The 20,363-nt window shown below is 38.9% G+C and overlaps 1 protein-coding gene across 1 annotated transcript; it reads left to right on the top strand.

Annotated features, from left to right (window-relative positions):
* The first annotated feature begins 477 nt into the window (after positions 1-477).
* LOC139735378 (PMS1 protein homolog 1-like) lies at positions 478-19,440 on the top strand. Its single transcript, XM_071646128.1, has 14 exons — positions 478-613; positions 1,585-1,737; positions 2,798-3,083; positions 3,495-3,775; positions 4,865-4,987; positions 6,636-6,779; positions 7,344-8,376; positions 10,326-10,449; positions 11,371-11,458; positions 13,599-13,768; positions 14,630-14,818; positions 15,409-15,536; positions 16,441-16,601; positions 19,083-19,440. Exons 2-14 carry the CDS (start codon positions 1,606-1,608, stop codon positions 19,254-19,256), a joined length of 3,033 nt encoding a protein of 1,010 aa, XP_071502229.1. The 5' UTR covers positions 478-613; positions 1,585-1,605; the 3' UTR covers positions 19,257-19,440.
* The last annotated feature ends 923 nt before the right edge of the window (positions 19,441-20,363 follow it).

The following is a 20,363-nucleotide window of genomic DNA, read 5'->3' on the forward strand; positions in this document are numbered from 1 at the left end:
TAGAGTTACAATTAAATGTCAAATGTGATAAAGCATAAGAATTATAATATGAAATAAATAATAGTATAAATAGGCTTTGGCAATTCATACTTCAACCGATTTAAAATTCCTACTTTTTCAAAACGTTCCGCCGGTGGTGTGGTTTTATCCATATTATAGAATGTATGCAGATAATCAATAATTAATTTCGTCCAGCACGTTCAACAATAAATTACTATGGCGCGCTTTGCTCCCTATCCCTTGAATTGGAAGTAAAAGCGCGCGGCGCGGTAAATACAAAGTCCATTTGTATGTCTTTCACGGGGAACAGGATCTATGGGTGGTCGAAAGGTCAGTGCGTAAAATTTTAAGTAATTTCAGTGACATTTTTCTGAAACTCAGTAGAATATCCTACCGTCAGGGACTCGCCGCTCGACAAGCTGAGTTTCAACGAGTTTGACAGAAATTCTACTTCATTATCATTCTTGCTGTAATGATGATGGAATGCACACCCGCTTCCTGGACGAGAACGTTCTCTCTCAAAGACTCAAGTCCCACATGTGCTAAATGGTGTAAAGTTTGGTAAAGCGGACCAACATCCAGATGATCATCTACAGATTTTATGATCCTAGTCGTAAGTCGCGAATCTTCGACAACTTCTGTTTCGTTACGTAAAATTTGATATCGAATACCACTGTATAAACCCTAACCGTTAGGTCTCGTGCTTTCCATTTCAGAGAGCACAAGCAATGACAGTGACACATCAAACTTTCAAGCTATCTAATAACACTGTTCACAGTCTAACAAACACTTAATGATTAGTATCACTGTATCACGACTATATTACTGATCACTGAAAGCAATCTTTGAATTAAAAATTTTACTGTATTTTATACGATCAAAATTGCCTAGCAGTTAACTGCGACCAGCCCCAATGGCAATGCGCAGCGTTGGGCCGCATAGCAGCGCGGTCTCCGGGGCTACGTAGCAGCTTACCACTAAACCTACAGACGTAGTACGGTACAAACTTGTATTTACAATCAATGTCATGATACAATGTATAATATTAATAACTATGTTTTTTAGGAATTATACAGTTGAAGTGTATCTAGATATAAATAAGATCCATACTTCAATTTTTTAGTTGTAAACTGTCATGACTTGTAATAGAGATTTGTAACGATATGACTGGAGGCCAAAGCGTTGCCTTTTAAAATACTGCTAGGCCTACCATCAGCCGGCAAACCATCCCAGGCACCACTAGTTCTAGTTACCAGTCTTTAAAGGTTCACTGACTTTTTTGTTTGTTTTTTATTAAGGATTCAAGTATGCAGGAAACCAATCATGACTCATGATGAGGAGGAGTTGTGGTCACATTTGTTCCTCCCAACATATTGCATTGCTTACACAAAAAAAGAGTGATGTGAATGGAAGGAAATGAGAAAGTGAGTGAATACTTGTAAATGCTATATTTCATTAATATCTTAACATCGTGATCCTTCCTGCAAGATCAAATCAACTGATTGAACATACACACCCGCCTGTGTCCCCCAAAATAAGATGATGTAATTATACAAAGTCAGCCATCTCTTTTCTACAACCCAGCCGGTATTAAAGTAAGCGAGCATGAAGAAGCTATCAGGAGAGACAGTCCGGCTCATTTCTAGTGGCCAGGTCATTACATCAGTTTCCAGTGTCGTCAAAGAACTTGTGGAGAATTCTCTGGATGCAAATGCGGACAACATAGAAGTCAAATTGGTGAGAAAAGTTATTGTTATTAAAGGACAAGTTCACCTTCATAGACATGTGGGTTGAGTGAATGCAGCAATATTAGTAGAACACATCAGTGAGAGTTTGAGCAAAATTGGACAATCCGTTAAAAAGTTATGAATTTTTGGAGTTTCTGCTCAGTCACGGCTGGATGAAAAGACTACTATAGCTTGTGATGTCACATGAGTACAACGATATAAAGAAAGAAAGAAAATTCAACACATTTCCATTTTTCTCGCATAACAAAAGAACAGGCGACTTCTCTCTTTCAGAAGGCAGGGGGAATAATATTACCCTTAACATATGTCAGTAGCAAGTCGAAGAAATGTGCACTTTATTAAAAAAGTAAAGTTTTGTTAAATTCTCTTTTTATTTTCCTCATATAGTTGTACGCATGTGACATCATACACTGTAGTAGTCTTCTCTTCCAGCAGTGACTGCGCAGATACTTAAAATATTCGTAACTTTTGAATGGATTGTCCAATTTTCCTCAAACTTTCTCTGATGTGTTCTACTAATATTGCTGCATTCTCTCAATCCTTATGAAGGTGGACTTGTCCTTTAAGATTGAATGTTACAACTGTCTTTTGCAGCCCATCCCAATGCTCAAAGGAAGGGATTTTGAATAATGAGTTGCGTTATCACTGCATCTGGCATGAATCCTGAAACAATTCTTTAATCTGCTGGAGTTTTTAGCAAAACTATGAAGATGCTCACCATAGTTACAAGTGAAATAAGTATAGAGTCTGAGAAAATACCTGTGCTTTTACTAGAAATCATAGTCATACTGTGTGACAGACACAGATGCAGAACCCATTTTCAAGGTTTTCAAATGAGTGCTTGTTCTTATTCAAGAAATATATATGTTTGGGTGTCTGTTTGATTTAGTGCAGGCTTAACAATCTGACTGAAAATAATTGATTAAATGAAATGAAATGAAATTTAATTTGACTTAATTGATTAAATGTAGACTGTCTATATCTAACCATGGACCTTTGGTAGGTCCATGATCTAACAGTCAGTATTGATTTACATTTTGTTTGTATAGGAGAATTTTGGTGTTGACAAAGTAGAGGTGCGGGATAATGGAGATGGTATTAGGCCCTGTGACAGAGACTTCATGGCTCAGAAGCACTTCACGTCCAAGATAACTAGCCACAGTGATCTGGAGTCTCTCACAACTTATGGATTCAGGGGCGAGGCTCTGGGCTCCCTATGTGCCATCTCCAATGTTACCATAGCAACCAAGACAAAGCTGGAGGACTTTGGGCGATCCTATGTGTTGAACCAACATGGAATGATAGCATCTTCCAAGCCAGCCCAGTATGGAACAGGTGAAATGATATTCAGCATTCCAAAGGTCATAATACCGAGCAGGAAACAATTCATTTGAAGATTCATTTTTGCCACTGGAAAATTCATTTAGCAAGTGTCACAGAATGGACTCTTGTTACTGTTCGTGTTAACATTGGTCAGGAAAGAACATAAAGTGGTATAAAGATATTTTTGATTTATTGTAGAGTTTAATTCATCTGTTATCATCAGCCACATAAATAGAGTTCATTATTTCAGATTAGTATAGCCAATTATCTCATCCTGTCTTTCATTGATTGGAAATTTCTCAAACAATAACTTACGTAAGTAGATTTTTTAAAGTGACACAACAATATCACTGGTCAGTGTCATTAACTTGTCAGCTTAAAATGAAATGTCATGAGACTGTTGACCACTTCTTGAACACACAGGTACAACTGTTACTGCCACGAGGCTGTTCCACAACATACCCGTCCGCAAGCAGTACTACGGCAGCGCCAAACGGCGTCAAGAAGAGCTTAGGCGAGTTGAGGACCTTCTGCTGACCTTTGGGGTTGTGCGTCCCTCGGTCCGATTCTCCCTCAGTCACAACAAGTGTGTCATCTGGCAGAAGAACAAGGCACCTGACCTCAGAACTGCCCTGCTGAACACAGTGGGGTCAAATGTCATGGGTCAACTGCAATATGTCGAGAAGAGTCATGCAGAAAGCCAAGTGAGTTGTGAGGATGCGAAAGACAGATCTGTACTTTGAAATAGTTTATAAATGTATGATTGATGCAAAGACTTTTTTTAATGAGAGGATTTTTTTTTTTCTTGACAGTTTGACTCATATTAAAGAAAAGATTGCATGAAACATTAATGCATCATCATCAATGACATGTCTTACTGACATAAATACAGTACTAAATATTGCTGGAGAAAAGAAAAAGTGGAAACATTTAAAATAGCGGAAATATGGTGATGCGTGATTAAAGAACATCAGAACTTTGAATTTACACTATTTGCTGCTTTCTTTTATTTGAGTCCAATTTACAAAACAAAATGAAAAACGTCATACATTAAGTGACATCCTAAATCAATACAATGTTCAGTTGACAGTGCTTATACACAGAATAATCTCAATTATTGGTTTGAATATTTCTGCTTTTGATGAGTGTACAACATCAAACCAGCAGAAAAAAACAGATAACAGAAGATTTGAAAATAAAATTGTATGATCTTTGTAGAATACACATGCCTATATGGCATTTACATTTTGTACTACCATGTAGTATATTGTGAATCACACCAAAATTGAGCAAAAGATGAAGTGTTGCCAAATTCAAGTACAAGTACATATAGATGTGAATCCATTCAAGTACCATGTAAATGTCATTGATAATATGTGCTACATTGAAAATCAAAACTTGAATAAGAAAGTTAGAGAATTCTGCATTTCAAGGAAGTGATATTAGGAGCAATCAAATATGCAGCTTATTGTGGATATGATGTCAACTTCACTAGTCTCCCATTGACCTAGACATAAATCTATCTAAATATCCCTTTTGAAAAGAGAAATAGCATTCTTCTAAACACAAATTCTTGTTGGTAGCAATAACCTGGCATCTACTGTACGTTTAGGTGAAAATATATTGTAATCGCTTATTCATTGACTCATACCACATGTAACTCTTTATACTTAATACTTGTGTCAGATCCAAACAGAATGATACCTCCTGCTCCTTCATTATTGTTCTTCAGTTTAGTAGTTACTCTATATCTGTCATTCTATGGACACTCATTGATTTGTTGGTCAAGACAGGTTGAGATCCAGGGCTATCTGCCAAAACTGCATTCAGATCCACACCTCGTCACAAGAAGCACTGATGACCGAGTGTGGACCTCCGTGAATGGCCGGCCAGTTCTCCTCAAAGATATCACCAAGGTAACAGGATGGGACCCATGCCCCATTGCATGAAACTATGGTAACTCTGCCGTTAAAGGCATAATTTACCATTTGCAGATGAAACAAACCTAGCATCAGTGCTTCAAAATAGTTCTAAAATGTGAGGTAGGGATAGAAACAGCCAATGTAAAAATTTGTATAGATAAAGGTTTCACTTGAAGGGACTATGTGATTATCAGATAAAGTAGTGATCATTGACACCCTTTCTGCAGCCTATCTGTCAACAAAGTGGAAAGCCCATCCAAGTTTCACCTTGTTTTTGCAGAGATCACTTTTCCATGGAAATCCGTTAATGTGACATGTTAGAAGAATTATTCTATGACGTATACATGTTGTATGTTGTGATTTGTTTCATATGTTGTAAGAAATCAGTAGTGTCTTCTATGTCAGGCAACACTCTTTAATGAAAAAATAAAAGAAAACAAACTTTTTATGTGATTGTAACAGAAGTGTTTTCAATAATGAAATGCAGGGGTAAGATTTAGCATTCAATGAGGTTGCACCTTCATTTCGTCGGGTGACCGTGCATTGGCCGTTAACGCAATACAAATTGTATTGCATTAACGGCCAATGAACAGGCACCCGACGATTTACAATATGCAATTTTGATTTAACCCTAACTAGGCCGGGCTATTTAGGTAGTTGATAGAGCCGGGGGGGGCCTCCCAGGCCCCCCCTCCAGATCTCGGCCGTCGACCGCGCGATCGCGACGAAAATTGGCACACACATTGCCTATGATGTAATCTAAAATAACTTGAAGTTAATTTTTCACAAAATTATCATTTTTGCTAAATTATGCTAATTTATGCATAACAATGCATGAAATCAGACTATTTGGTATAAATCACAAAATAAAGCTCAAAACAGGCACATTTTTTGTGTAAATATTCTTTTTAGTGTCCTTAGCAAATGTAATGAAAAAAAATTGTGACATCAGAAAAAATTCTTAAGTATTTTATTGTTTTTTTGAATTTCTTATTTATTTCTTTGTTTTTTGGACTTTATGTTTTTCATTGTTTTTTTGATGAAATTTGTCCGTGACATCGCTCTGAACAAGGAAATATGTTATTCATTGATTTTAATCGATAAAACACCAAAATAATCATGCTTTTATGAAATTTGCCTGTAAGCACAGTTTGCATTGCAATTGTACACGAATTCACGTTTTTGAGCAATTTTTGGTCTGACATGCATGTACATATTTATGCATAACTTCGGAACCACGCGCCCGGGCGTCGCAAATTTGGTGTCAAAAGATGCGGGAGACTCGAAAGAAAAAAGTCATGAAACGTCGCGGCGATAGCTTTTTGCGATTGCGATACATCGCGCGGAACGTCGAGGGGGGGGGCCTAGTTAGGGTTAAGACCATGCTGTGTTTGTTCATGCATGAGACAAAATTGTCTGCATTATAGCAGTTTTACACAGCTCTGAGAGTACTAGTATGGCTTGTCATATTCTTAGTGGAACAGGCTTGTTCTAGACGGGTTCAAGCAGAATATTTTTGTATGTGAACGAGTAATTGATAGATTGTTTGTTGTTGTTTGTTTTTTTTTGTTGTTTTTTTTGGGGGGGGTTTAAGGGAAGAGATAATTTTTTTCTGTTAATTGTATTTCATTATTTGGAACAGGTTGTAAAGCAGTATTACAGCCAGGCTCATCCAAATGCGATCACTGTTCGCCACCTGGTCATGTGCCTGTCAATCAAAACGCCACCACACCTTGTGGACATCAATCTGGAGCCAAACAAAACCAAAGTTCTGCTGCAAAATAAGGTATGGTATCATTCTCGGGTGGCTTCTTGTATTCTCATTGTGGTTGGGGCATTCAAATTACGGTACCAAGTCGCAGTGCATTAAAATCCCCCCCCCCCCCCCCCCCCCCCATTTGTCAATGAGGATAAATGAAAGAATCAAAGAGAAACTTCAAACTGAATGGCATTTCTGTTAAAGACGACAGTAAATCATAGGCTGATCTAGAAAGATTAGTGAAGACGTAGAGATCTTGTGGATTGACTGCAAAACATCCTGTCAAAGTGGTAATGCTCAAAGAGTTATTGTACAAATGAAATTGCCCCCTTCATCTCTTGCCTTAAAGAGATGTTGAAATCATGGCATTGATTTCAAAGGTATTTAATGAGGTAGAGTCATACTTGCATTGTGCTCAACTATTCAAAATGATACTGCAAAAAGCATTTTGTATATTATGGACCTCCCTTAACCGATAAACCCCTTAGATGTTCTGAAAGTTTTTATGTATCCTTGTGAAAGCAATTCATATTTGCCCTTTTTGAGTTTTTTTTTTCAGTCTATTTCTTTACATTTTTTGTTTTCATTTAGGAAGCAGTGTTATCTTTGGTCACTGAGATTCTCGAAGAACTTTACAATCAGCCACCCTCGCCTACCAAAGGTGACTGCTCTGGTCAAGTTTTGGCATGCAAGCAAATGGAAAATGGAGAGTCTGAAAACGTGCAACTCACCACCCAAGTAGAGCATCAGCTGATGTCAGACAACAGCAAAATTACGGTCTCCACGGTTGAGAGTGAGATGCGAAGTGATCAAAGCGGCCATCAGAAGGAGTGTTTGAGTAGTGGAGAGGAAAAGATGGAAACTGATAGGACTGGAAACTCAGAGGCGTCAATAAATGGTGGAACCGGTGTCACTGTCAATGGAATTGAGGTTAAGAACGCAACAACGTGTGCTGGAGATACACAGCCCACCTTTTCCCTATCTGATGGAGAAGATGATGATTTGCTAGCCATGTGCCTGGACGATTTCGCAGCCTTTGATTCTCCAGATTCTGTTGGCCGGGAGATGGCAGCTCTCGATGGTGTTGAAAGCAACATTACCGAGACCTGTGACAGTGCAGATATTGATGGCGTCAAACCGTGTAGTGACGAAACAGGACACATGATGAGAAACGACAGTAGACACGATGATGGTGATGCTGTTGGTTGGAGTAAAGGTCTCGCCCTGAGTGACCAGAGTGGACGCAGCGTGCAGCCGTCTGTGCTCTTGGTCCCCGGCAAGAACCTGTCGTTGCAAGGGGAAAACGACAAGCGCTTGGAGAGCAATAACACAGGCCCAAAGTTACCACAGACTACCAGAGGAGACATGGTGTCTGCATCCGTCGGCCAATCATCGGCCAATCAGGAAATGGCACACAGGCCCAGAGGGGATTCCAGTGGGAATGATGTTGGACCCAGTGAGGAGTCAGCAGGCCTGGTCCAGAGTAACCAGAGTCCAGGAAGACAAAATTCAGCAAGTGTGGAGGAGAAGACGTCTGGAACGAATGATGAATGCATTGGTCCTTCTCCTACCAGACACTCACAGGAGGCGTTTGCATTCTTTGCAAAGGAACACAAGTCTGATGGTAAGGCATAGAAACAACAAAAACTACAGATCACAAAAACAAATATATCAGAAAAACAAAACCAGAAAACACTGGAAAGCAAATTCTGCTTTCCTGCAAAGATATCACAAGCTATACATTTTCTGTGATGATTAGTTGAACACAGAATTTATTGATTTTGATGTGTTAGTAGATTTTGGACACATTTTTTACTTCTCTGCATATGCCTAAATAAACGCAACCATATGTTGTATGTTTGTTTGTTCGTTTGTTACTCAAATTCAATTTAGTGCTTGTAACGAGAGTTGTCTTGTTCAGGGTTGCAATTTTTCGTGTCACAGTAGTGGAACAATTCTAAAAAAGATACGAAGACAGCTCAACATATATTTATTTGTTTAAGATATTGTAAGAGTTCTTGTCTTCCCTCCTACAGAAGGCAGGGGGAATGATACTACTTCTCAGCAGTTTATCAGTAACAAGTCAGGGGAATATGCGTCTTCTCCTTGAAAACACATGGTCTAATTTGTCACCTAACCAGGTGCATTGATACTAGGGTGACAATTTATGTGCTTGCTTAATACAAGGACCCCAGAACACCCTACTTATAAATTGAGAGGGAGAAAAAAAAAAAGTCAAACCAGAAATACTCTGAGTAGATATATATTCATTTAGTGAATGTACTTCCAAAGTTATTTATGGGTGATCCAGGGGTCGGATGGGGATTGAATGTTGGGGGGGAGGCAGTTTGTGTCCAGCCCACAGGAGGTGAGGGGAGACCAAGGGATCGCCTGCGGCGTCTGTCCGTCCGTCGTCTGTCCGTAACGCTACAAAAACTTGAATAACTCTCTACTGAGGACTTCAATTTTAATCAAACTTGGAGGGAAGAGTGGTTATACAGAGTTACACAGTTTACCAAACATGAAGGTCACCTCAAGGTCACAGGTCACAGGCAGGGGTCAATGAACTGTAGGACCCAATGTTAAGTTTTTACGGCACGTTTTGATTATGGCTCATAACTTTTGATCCCTATGTCTGTTTGTGACCAAACATGGATGGTAGATGTCCCTTGAGGAGTTGAAGTCATCACAAGGTCAAAGGTCACAGACAGGGGTAAACAAACTTTCAGGGCCCAATGTTAAGTTTGTACGGCGCATTTCGATTATGGCTCATTACTTTTGATCCGTATGTCCGTTTGTAACCAGACTTGGCTGGTAAATGTCCCTTGGGGAGTTGAAGGTCACCCAAGGTCTAAGGTCATAGGCGGGGTCAATGAACTTCTGGGAGTTAGAAAAACATTGATTTCTTCTACATGAGTGGGCGAGACACATTTTGGCACTTGCCTTGTAACTTTTTAGTCTTTTTTTTTTTAAAACTGCATAGTCAAATTGTCTGTTTATACAGTGTACTTGGCAGGTATTCTTTACCAGTGTGATTGAAATGTGTAATGCTGCCCCCACCCTCACCTCTTCCCCCCCCCCCCCCCCCCCCAAAAAAAAAAAAAAAAAAAAATAATAATAATAATAATAATAAATAAAGGTTTCAATGTTTTCAGGTAGTAGTCTGCAAGAATGTGTGGAAGGTGACCTTGAGATACTCGGGGTGAGCGCTAGAGACCCTTGGGTTTCTTGTTTGAATTGTAGCCTTGATATCTTGCAATAACAGCACATGGATTTCACCAAAGTGTTGAATAAACATAACCTTTGAACGGCTTGTCCAGATGTCCCCAATCTTAACTGGTGTGCTCGAATAATATTTTTGCCTTCACAGAATTCACATGTATATCTGGAGTAAACTGCCTGGGGGGTTTTATCTGCCAATTATTTATTTCATGTCCACAGTGCATAATACGCTCTCTGTTCCGTTACAAGATTTTGGTTAGACCAATCAGTCATGTTCACTGAGCTCAAGAAGACAAGGTTTATGTTTTCAAGTGATCATTTGTCGTTGATGCCAATCCATTTGTTATGCAGTGAAAAAGAAGCATCCAAACTTGGACTTTGTGGCCATCAACAAAATATTGAAGACTTGTTGGGACCAGCTGAATGAGGAAGAGAGGGAGAATTACAGGGAATTACAGCTCAAGGAAAAGCAAAGGTGAAGTATTGTAAAACCAGACATTTTTGTGTGTATGAAACTTTCATTAATTTTGTGAGAAGACAAGATGTACAAAAGCAAAATGCATGTGAAAGTGTCTGTCTCCAGAAAATGCATTAAATGGCAGGGGCAATTTGCAAAAGTTTCATGCACAAAAAAAAAAAAAGGGCCATCAGCTCCAACTCGCAAGAGTTTCATGCCACAAGAAAAGCCATCAGCTCCAATTCCTGACAGTTTCATGCCACTAATTTTTCTGGTTTTACAGTATTGTTGATTCATTGCTCAGTCAAATCTGCATGCATGAATTCTGATTTTATTGTGTGCAAATGTGGTTCAGTAGGTCAATGAAATTATTTGTGATACTCGATCTATTTTGTTTCTGAACCACAACACCAAACCTGAAGCAGGTATTATATTCTTGCAGCCTAGCCAACCCACCTCCTGCCATCAGAAGGCCAGTATCGCAGTTTTAGGGGGTATTGAATTATTGGTATTACATTGTAGAGCTTGATCTCCTTTACATTATGTTGTCATTTTCACAAAAATTTAAAAGTCAAGACCACAAGAATGCTATTTTTACCTAATATGTAACACAATGCTGATAAATCTATTCACTTTTGATTGAGTGAAAATTTTGTTTAATGAAAATTGATTGTTTCATTTTAATTTATGCTCAAATTTTAGAAACTGATAGCTCCTTAAGGTTCTCAGCCAACCATATGAAATGTAGTGAAGATTGCATAGTGACACATTTTAGCCTGTTGATGGTCCCTTCTTAGGTAACCCTGTACATGTACACAGGCTACATCACTTTAAATCTCCAGAGAGTATCAAGCTCATTACATCAAAGATTAAAAACTCTGTGTATATTCCAGTACTTATGAATGTTTTGAAAGTTTAATAAACATTCCCTTATTTCAGGCACAAAGATCAAATGAAGTCTGCAAAGCTTTTCTCAACATCCATCAACTCAGGTCTGCCAGCCAAGAAGAAGAAAAGAACGGAGAAGGTAAATCAGTGTAGGACTTGTTGATTGGCTTAATGTGATTTGTAGTCACCTCGAAAGCTGTCTAGTATCCTACAGAAAATATGTGGGATAGGTTTGTGTAGACATTTTTTTTTTCTGAAATTTGATGGAGCATGCAGAATATGTGCAATGTCTTTATCCTTAACCTTAACTAGGCCAGGCTTTTTTGGGTGTTCTGTGGCCGGGGGAAGTTTGATTACCCCCCCTCGAGGTCTTGGCCTTCGATCGTGCAATCACCATGAAAGTTGGCACATGCATTACCTGTGGCGTAATCTTCCAAACTGTAAAAGAAAAAAATGAATTTTTCATTTTTTATACAGTCAAACCTGCCTTAGCGGCCACCTCTCTATAGCGGCCACCTGTCTATAGCGGCCACTGAAAAATCCCCCCGAGAGAAAAGCCATGTTAAAGACCCTGTGTATAGCGGCCACCTGTCTAACGCGGCCAGCGGTCACAAATTTTGTTTCCCGCGGTAGATTTTAACCTGTCTATAGCGGCCAAAAACCCTATGGAGCCGTAGCCGAGCTGATAATTCAGGGTGTTTTTCTGCTTTTTAGCCGTGCTAGTCATTTCTGGGCAACATTCAGTGATCGCCACCGTTGCATTTATCACTTATTCAGTCACAATAATGCACTAATTCATGACTGTGCACATGCTACATCTAGTGTACTGTGCAACAATTTCATAAACACCGGCATTGTTCTATGCATGATACACACGTGTGCATACGTACACACATTTAATGTACATGTATATACAACGACGATACATGTACATGTAGGCAATGCACACAAAGTTGGATTACCTGTCTATAGCGGCCACCTGTCTATAACGGCCACTTTTTCCGTATCCCTTGGGTGGCCGCTATAGACAGGTGTGACTGTATTTTACATTACATTTATATCGTATCCGGGCAATTACCCCCAGAGGGCAATTACCCCCCGGCCAAATACTGGTTAGTGGTAAGGTTAGAGTAAAGATTAGGGTTAGGGTTAGGTTTAGGGTTAGGAGCTTGGAATAGGGTTAGGGTTAGGTTCAGGATTAGGATTAGGATTAGGGCCATGGAAAGGGTGCGGGGTAATTGCCCAGGGGGTAATTGCCCTAGACCCCATTTATATGCGTGAAATCATAAATTTTGCTCTAATTCAGAAGGTAAAGCTCCTGGAATCCTAATTTTTGGTGATAACATTCTTTGTAGCATTCCTAACAATGTACTTGAAAAAAAAAATCTGGTATCAAAATTAATTTCTTATGTATTTTATTGTTTTATGAATTTCTTATGTATTTCTTTGATTTTTGACCTTTGTTTTATCTTTTTTTTCCACAAAATTTATGACAGAACTTACTTCAAGCATAATCATGCTGAAATTAATTGATTTCAGCCTTTGACAGTGAAAATAATCATATCTTTATGAATTAAGGTGAGAAAACTCCGTTTGCATAGACTTTATACACAAAATCACGTTTTTGAGCCATTTTTGGTCTGACAGGACGTGCAGCGTCGTAGCGGTATGCGCGATTTTCCCGAAAATGGTGTCAAAAGTTGCACGAGACTTGAAAATAAAAAGTCAGCGAATGGCGTGGTCAAAAAATTTCGCACAGCGGAATAGTCTCGAAATATGTCGAGGGGGGGGGGTTGATTCAACCCCCCGCAGCCCTTTTAGGGTTGAACCAAAATGCAATCTTTGCCTTCCAATTATGCTTTTGTGTGTGTGTGTGTGTGTTTTTGTATGTGTGTTTTCCCTATGCACCAATATGTATTTAGCACGGCAGAAGTTGATAGCCCCGATACTGTAGACATAATAGCAGAGCATCAAAGGACCCATTTCATTAAAAAAAAAGATATGATAGCAACTCTTGCTGGAATGGCAATTGTCATGGTGATGACAAGAATCCGGCTTCCTGATTGGCTGTTGCTATGGGAAGTTGCCATTCCAGCAAGAGTTGCTTTGCTATAAACATTTTTTTGTGTGTGAAATGGGGCTCAGATCCCATTAAAAGCCATTACAAAAAAGCAGAAGCCTCAAAACTTTGCTCAGATACAGGTTTACAAAACTGGAATGCGTCGTTCTATTTGGAAGTATAAAATCTGACATGTTCGTGGTGTTTTTCCGTCCTGCAGCTGAGCAATCAGAGCCTAATTGATGAGATGCTTGCCTCTCAGAGAGAACGCAAGAGACAGGAGATTGAAGCCAGTCGCAAGACAGAAGATGCGGCTTCTCAAAGACCGGAGCTGACAGTAGCTTTCTCCATTAATGCTCTCCAAAGAGCTCCCTCTCACACCAGAAAGAGGTAAAGCATTTCAAAAATCAAACTCTCTTGGGAGGACTCCTAACCCTTTTCTGTATACTGGTAGTTAAACTTGTGTAATTGCATAAGATTGCATATTCATTTGCTGTGCTAAGTCATAGTCATCTGGTGCTTGGTGATCATCAGTGACAGAAAGGATGAGACATGATTAAAAAAACAACAACAACAACAACAATCAAAGCACAGTATTAAAACCAGCACCATTATTATTTCATATGATGTTTTTCTTCCCTGCATTGTTGTCAGTCAGGAAATGAATTTATTTTACAGCTTCTCAAAATTTGTTGTATTTTATGACACACTAAAGTTACCTTCAATTCTTCATTGTGCACGGTTGGCTTGTTCTCCAAGTCCAAGAATCAATGTGAAGTTTGCTTTTGGTTTATATTAATCACATGTGCATTTATTAGCTAGATCTTCCTAGTACTGTAAAAGTGGTTATTTTCACGCGACTAATTTTTCGCACTCGGCCCGGTAAGAAGAGTTTCGCATGTTTTTAATTCCGCGGAGTCAAGGGAGTAAGTACTGGAACATATGGCATGAAAGAATATTCGCGTGCTTTTATTTTCGTGCTAGTTTCTGGTTGCGCGAAATGCACGAAAATTTTAACACCGCGAAAATTTCCACTTTTACAGTACATTGTTGCATATTTATCTCATCAGCTACATACACATTTTACACATTGCTGACCATATATGCAAATACATGATTTGCATGTATGCAGGACATAAAAGGAAAACTTTGTTACCTCGCTTGATCAGCACTTCTTGTAACAAGTGTCACAATATTATGATACAGCAAATTCCCTCTGACATATACATGTTCCTATTGTATACTTACCAGCTTTCGTGATGACGAAAGGCGTCTGATTGGACGGTTGCCCGGCTACGGGATCTGGCTGGCCATCCGAGCCAACCACCTGACCGTTTTCAACCAATATCGGGCCCAGGAGGTGGTGTTGTACCACCACCTGCTAGCCAGCCACAAGCTGCCGCGAGAGAGACTGCCGGTTCCCATCACCTTGTCCCCCAGGTAGCCCATTGCTGTCTTACTGTCATTAGCCATTATTATCTACTACTACTGGCACTTCAAGGATGTGCTCTTGTGATGATCGCACAAGAAACCTCAGGGTTTCTCTTAAAAAGGGGGGAAAATGATGACAACAGAACACTTCAGTGCTTCCTATATAAAGGAACTGTTTAAGATTAAAATTTATGATTATACATTTGTTTAGCTTTCACTTTGTTTACTTAATTAGCACATATTTTCACCAAGTTTTGCTCCACAGCAAATTACCTTCAATTTGATACTCATCCAACCACTCACAAAATTATTCTAACATCCTAACATTTGTGAAATATTATCCTCACAAAATATATGGCATAAACAGTATAAGAGCATAAAATTCATCTCACTCAAATTAAGACAAAAGCAAATCTAGTAGCAAATGTCATGTTTACAATAATGCGGATTATGTTGCTGCAACTGCTTGTAATACGACTACTTTGTGTGAACACCAACATCACCTTACATTATTAATGACCTCTGTCATATAATGAGTCCATTTGTCTGATGAAAGAACTTCATGTACATCACGTGTCTTTTCCGTGTCTGTCTGCCAGCATGTTTGGAGATCGAAACTGGAGTGCGCTCCTCGGAATGCGCAGTCTAGTGACCCTGGCTAACCAATCACATCCATTCATCGATAGCAGGCTGCTTCGCAATGGATTCGGAATCAGAGAGTTGATCGGTGAGGAACACTTTATAATGCTGATGCAGTCTATAATGGCTATAACATAGTGAGGTTTTCAAACACATCGAAGGAAGAATTGTTCTGGTTACGGCTTTGACATAATATTCCATACAGTTATGTTCATGATGCTGTTGGATGCAGGAATAATCATACATTACTTGTTGGCATAAAATGTACTGGAAAGCAAAGAGGTTAAGGTTGGGAGCAAGGAAAAAAAAAAGACAGCGATACATTTCTAGATGTGAGATATTATGTGCTCAGTTATGATGTTTGAATGTGACAAGAAAGAAACGTGTGTACCAACCGTCTGAAATCTGCTGCGTTATCACATAATGAATCTGGGGTTCCAAAGAGTGTGACATTAATATCTGAACTGATCAATAAATCAATAATTTGCACATTATAGGCTTCTGAATGAATCAGTGCAATATGCACATTGTGCTTCAAAGAAAGTGCCAAAATTGGAGAGTGTTTCACACCTTAAATGAAAGCAAGAGATTATTAAGCAGAAGGGTGAAGATATGAGGTATGGGCTTTCTTCAATTTGTCTGCCCTCTGTTCAAATGAAATTTGTAAAATCGCAACTACTGATCTACAATGTAAATTGTAGATCAGCAGTTGCAATCTTACAGATATCATTCGTACAGAGGGCGGACAAATTGAAGAAAACTCATACCTCATATTTCACACCTGTTGTTTCATGTTACGGTATAATTCAGACCAGCGTGAAGATTCTTGTCTTTGTATTGTCGCACTGAATGGTGCGTGCAACCAATTGAGTAACCTGATGTTGTATCCAATAGGCACAGATTGAGAAAGTCACTTTAATGCCTTCCCTGTCATCCCCTCCCACACCCCCCCCCCCCAATACCAATTTATCCTCACATTCCCAACTCTGCAGATCCCGATGCCAAAGATGCCAGGTTGGAGATTGTTGACATGGCATCAAACATCCCATGTTACGGCTTGGACGACCTGAAGGAGGTCGTGGAAGCCGTGGCAACAAAGTCAACTGCGACTTTGGCAGAATGCAGGCCACTCAAGGTGTCCAATTACCTCATGGTAAGCAAAAACAAGTTACTGCATAGATACAATACCACACCAAATCAGAATTTGATCTTTCCTGTACTTAGTTCATCGATTGGTTCACATGTTCCGGACTGCTTTCTTTGCTGATTTTCACAGATAGATATCTTGAAATTAATTGGCAATGAATAGAGATTACCTAATCCCCTTAATCTCTATTGATTATGTCACCATGGATTGCCTGTTGTACTTAGACACATTGCCAGATTGCTATATCTGTATGGTGTGTCTGACACTCAGTATTCAATGATAATGTATACGCTGTTATTTTCGCTACAGATATTTTCACGAATGATGAGGTCATAGACATTTTTTAGAGATGTCGTTTTTCGTGAATCGAGGCCAACGCTTACGTTAATGCACTAATAACAGGGCACACGGAGACATTTTTGCGTGTTGTTAAAGTCGTGATCCAACTGTGATTCGCCAAATTCGTGAAAATTAAACCCTCGCGAAAATAGAAAATAACAGCTAATACAGTAATAATTGAATTGAATTAAAAAGGTGTTTTATTGATTAATATCCATTGCAGCCCACAGGCTGAATTACAGACATTGTTAACAATGGACCATGAATACATTAAAAATGCACACAAGATACAATGCAGTATTGAAAAAAAAAAATAGAAAAAAAGTGATCTGTGCTCACTTGTTCAGGAGTCCATCATCCTTAATGTTTCGTGAAAACTATTTTTCCTCATTCTTTGTGTCTACCCTTTTTTTTTCATCTTTTTCTTTTTTAATTAAATGTTAATATCTGGCTCAGTTGGGAAGCACATTATACCACTATGTACTGTCCTAATCAGAATTACAGATCAGCCTCTTTCAAAGTTGTAGGCTCCTCATAAATTGTACATCATTTATTGTTATCAATAAGTCTGTGCAAATCTCATTGACTAAACTTTAATCTCTTGTCCACATGTACAAGTAACAATAATTTATTGACCTCGAAAAGGAGAGGTTCTATTCAAACAATGTCGAACCTGAAACAAGTTTCACAAATTATATGGCTATAATACCTCCAGCGCCATGTAGTCTGAAGTTTACATGAAACATTGAGGATGGTGGGCTCCTCAATTAGTGAGCTTAGATCTTTGGACTGACTGTCAGTGACATTTTACAACTCTTTGAGGTAATAAAATGTTTGGTTGTATACAAACTATTGTAAAATTGCACACTTGAACTTTGGATCTGAGTGTGACGATAAATTGCAAGAAAGGGGTCAGAGACACACAGGCATAATGGCGTGGTTAGATGTGCACAGTTATCTGTGACTGCCCTCACCTAAGGCAGGCATGTGGCAGTTGCCAATGTTACAACCTGTTAATGGACAGTTTTTCAAGCTCTGTGAATTATTAACCTATATTCATTTTTGTTACAGTGCATAAGTCATTTTATCAGTTCTCACTGACTGCAGGCTGCCTTTCCACAAAATACTATTTTTACTGTTATTCACCTCAGTTTTGTTTGCTTGGCTGAGGGAAATATTAAAGAGAAAATACAATTATAGAATATATATACTCACTTTATTTTCAGCAATTTCTGTCTGTATTAGCTTTATTCAATTCAGTTCAATTCAATTCAATTCAATTCAATTCAATTCATTTCATCTCAATTCAATGCAATCCAATCCAATAGACAGTGACCTTTTCCAACGCTGTCCGTGCTTGTCAGCTTGCCACTAAAACATTACTGATGGTGCTCATGAAATAAAATCAAGTACAAATCTCTCCTGGTCCCTGACACTTTGGATACTAATGTATTTTTCGCACGGTGCACCCATTGCTAAATGTTCAGATGTCTGTAAGCATGCCAACCTCTCACCAGACAGGTTGTAATGTGTACTGAATGCCCAATTTCCAGTAGGCCTGAAAAAAATATGTGTGTTACATCATCGACTGACCCACCGTCAGTTTAAGCTGGTTTCTAAAAGAGTTCAGTATTCTCCTATCTATATCTGCAGTCTCATACACTGTAATTATTGAGTGAACAGAAGTTGTTGTTGTTTAATTTTACAGGCAAGTACATTCATGTTTTTGGTTTGATTTTTTTTCTGTATTTTCTATGTATGTTGTGAAGCAAAGTGCTTGTGAAAACCCTAAAAAAAGACCAACAACAACAAAAGCAGAGTATTCAGCAGCATCAATACCTTCTTTAGTCCTGAACATTCTATTTTTTGTCATGCATAATAAAGAGTCAATCATTCTTTTCCTTGAGGTTGATTTTTCTTTCTCTACTTTCAGTGTGCTGGGAGTATTGACTTTGATTGAGGTGTGAATGGGGCATACCATTTCACATCTGAGAATCTCTTATATTATCCTGATGCATAGGCTTTAAAAGAATAATAAATTGTGTTGCGAAAATTTATTGGTTTTGTGATGCAAAGTTAATTTTTGGAAAGAAGAGCTTGACAAGACATGACATGTTGACCAATCTCTCCCCCCCCCCCCCTTTACAGGGAGAAGCTGTGCGAATGGCGCGGTGTTTACCAGAGGTCATGACCTGGGAGGAGGTCGTTGACATCATGAACGCCGTCGACAACCTCGCCTCCTGGAAGAGCAAGCTGTGTCTGCATGGCAAGTCATTTGAGAAGGATCTCTACACCATCCCAGATATCATTGCCTCTGAGTAGAATGGAGCTGAGGTTGTCGACCTCTTCCAGAATGGATGCATAACTTTTAACAGCTTTTCGTCTCTTCTGTGGACATTCATTCCATCAATCAAACCTTCAGGACTAGCACTGTGTGTCCATTTTACAGTGCGCTGCCGTTATAACGAACACGGTTACATTGAAATTTTGTTTCAACAAAGTAAGAATTCAGGTCCCCAGATTATCTATTTATCTTTACTGTATGACTATTTGTTTGGCTATTACCAAAAAAAGAAAGAAAAAAAAAGACAGAAAATGATGCTCCCGAGGACTTTGTTGTAACAGGAGTCACATATGCGTGTCAGAGCGTATGAAGACTGAAAGCAAATTTTATGTTGTCTTTACTGCCATATTCTGGGAAATGGGTTTGATGTATAATGCAAAGGCTATGTTGTCATTTCAGGACATTTTTAATACCTGTAGAATATTCATACAGTACTACTTCTTTCATTATGTAAATAATGCAGAATTTCATGCGAGTGGTCACTGGTAGTACATTGTATAAGATCCTTTGTGTGTGGCCAGACAATCCAAGCATAATCTGTAAAAAGAAAGAACTTCCAAATTTCCACTGAGTGTCATTTGAAATGGCATTGAGCATACTGTGATCAGTTGTCAAATTTCAGCTCAAATTATTAGCATCATGGGTAATTAGAGCATTCCAAAGATTCCTCTGTACCTTCTTTGATAGCTACTGTACATACATCTGAAAATAAAACTATTTTACTCTATCAGTGGAGTTTTCTGTTATTTCTGCTATTAAAAGGTGAATGTCATTTTTCTCATCGATAATTCATGTTAAACAGAAATACCCATGCAAGGGCATTGATGTGACTTTGTAAGTGTTAGATACAAGTGCTGAGGGTTCCTTGACCTTTTCTCCTGCGACAGTTGCTCCCATAAATATCTGCTCACAAAGTCGAACATAAATTCTAGCCACAAACATAACCCTAACCCTAATCCTAATCCTCGCATCAAATTAAACATAAAACCCTTCACAACCCAAACCCAAACTCCTTGGAGAAAAAAAAACCAGGAGCAATTGTCACAGGAGCAAATGTCATGTCACCAGTGCAGAGTGCATGCTAG

This window comes from Diadema antillarum, unplaced genomic scaffold, assembly GCF_040938485.1.
Source record: "Diadema antillarum isolate AM-2024a unplaced genomic scaffold, OU_Dant_1.0 seq00000573_RagTag, whole genome shotgun sequence".
In the NCBI taxonomy this organism is placed as follows: domain Eukaryota; kingdom Metazoa; phylum Echinodermata; class Echinoidea; order Diadematoida; family Diadematidae; genus Diadema; species Diadema antillarum.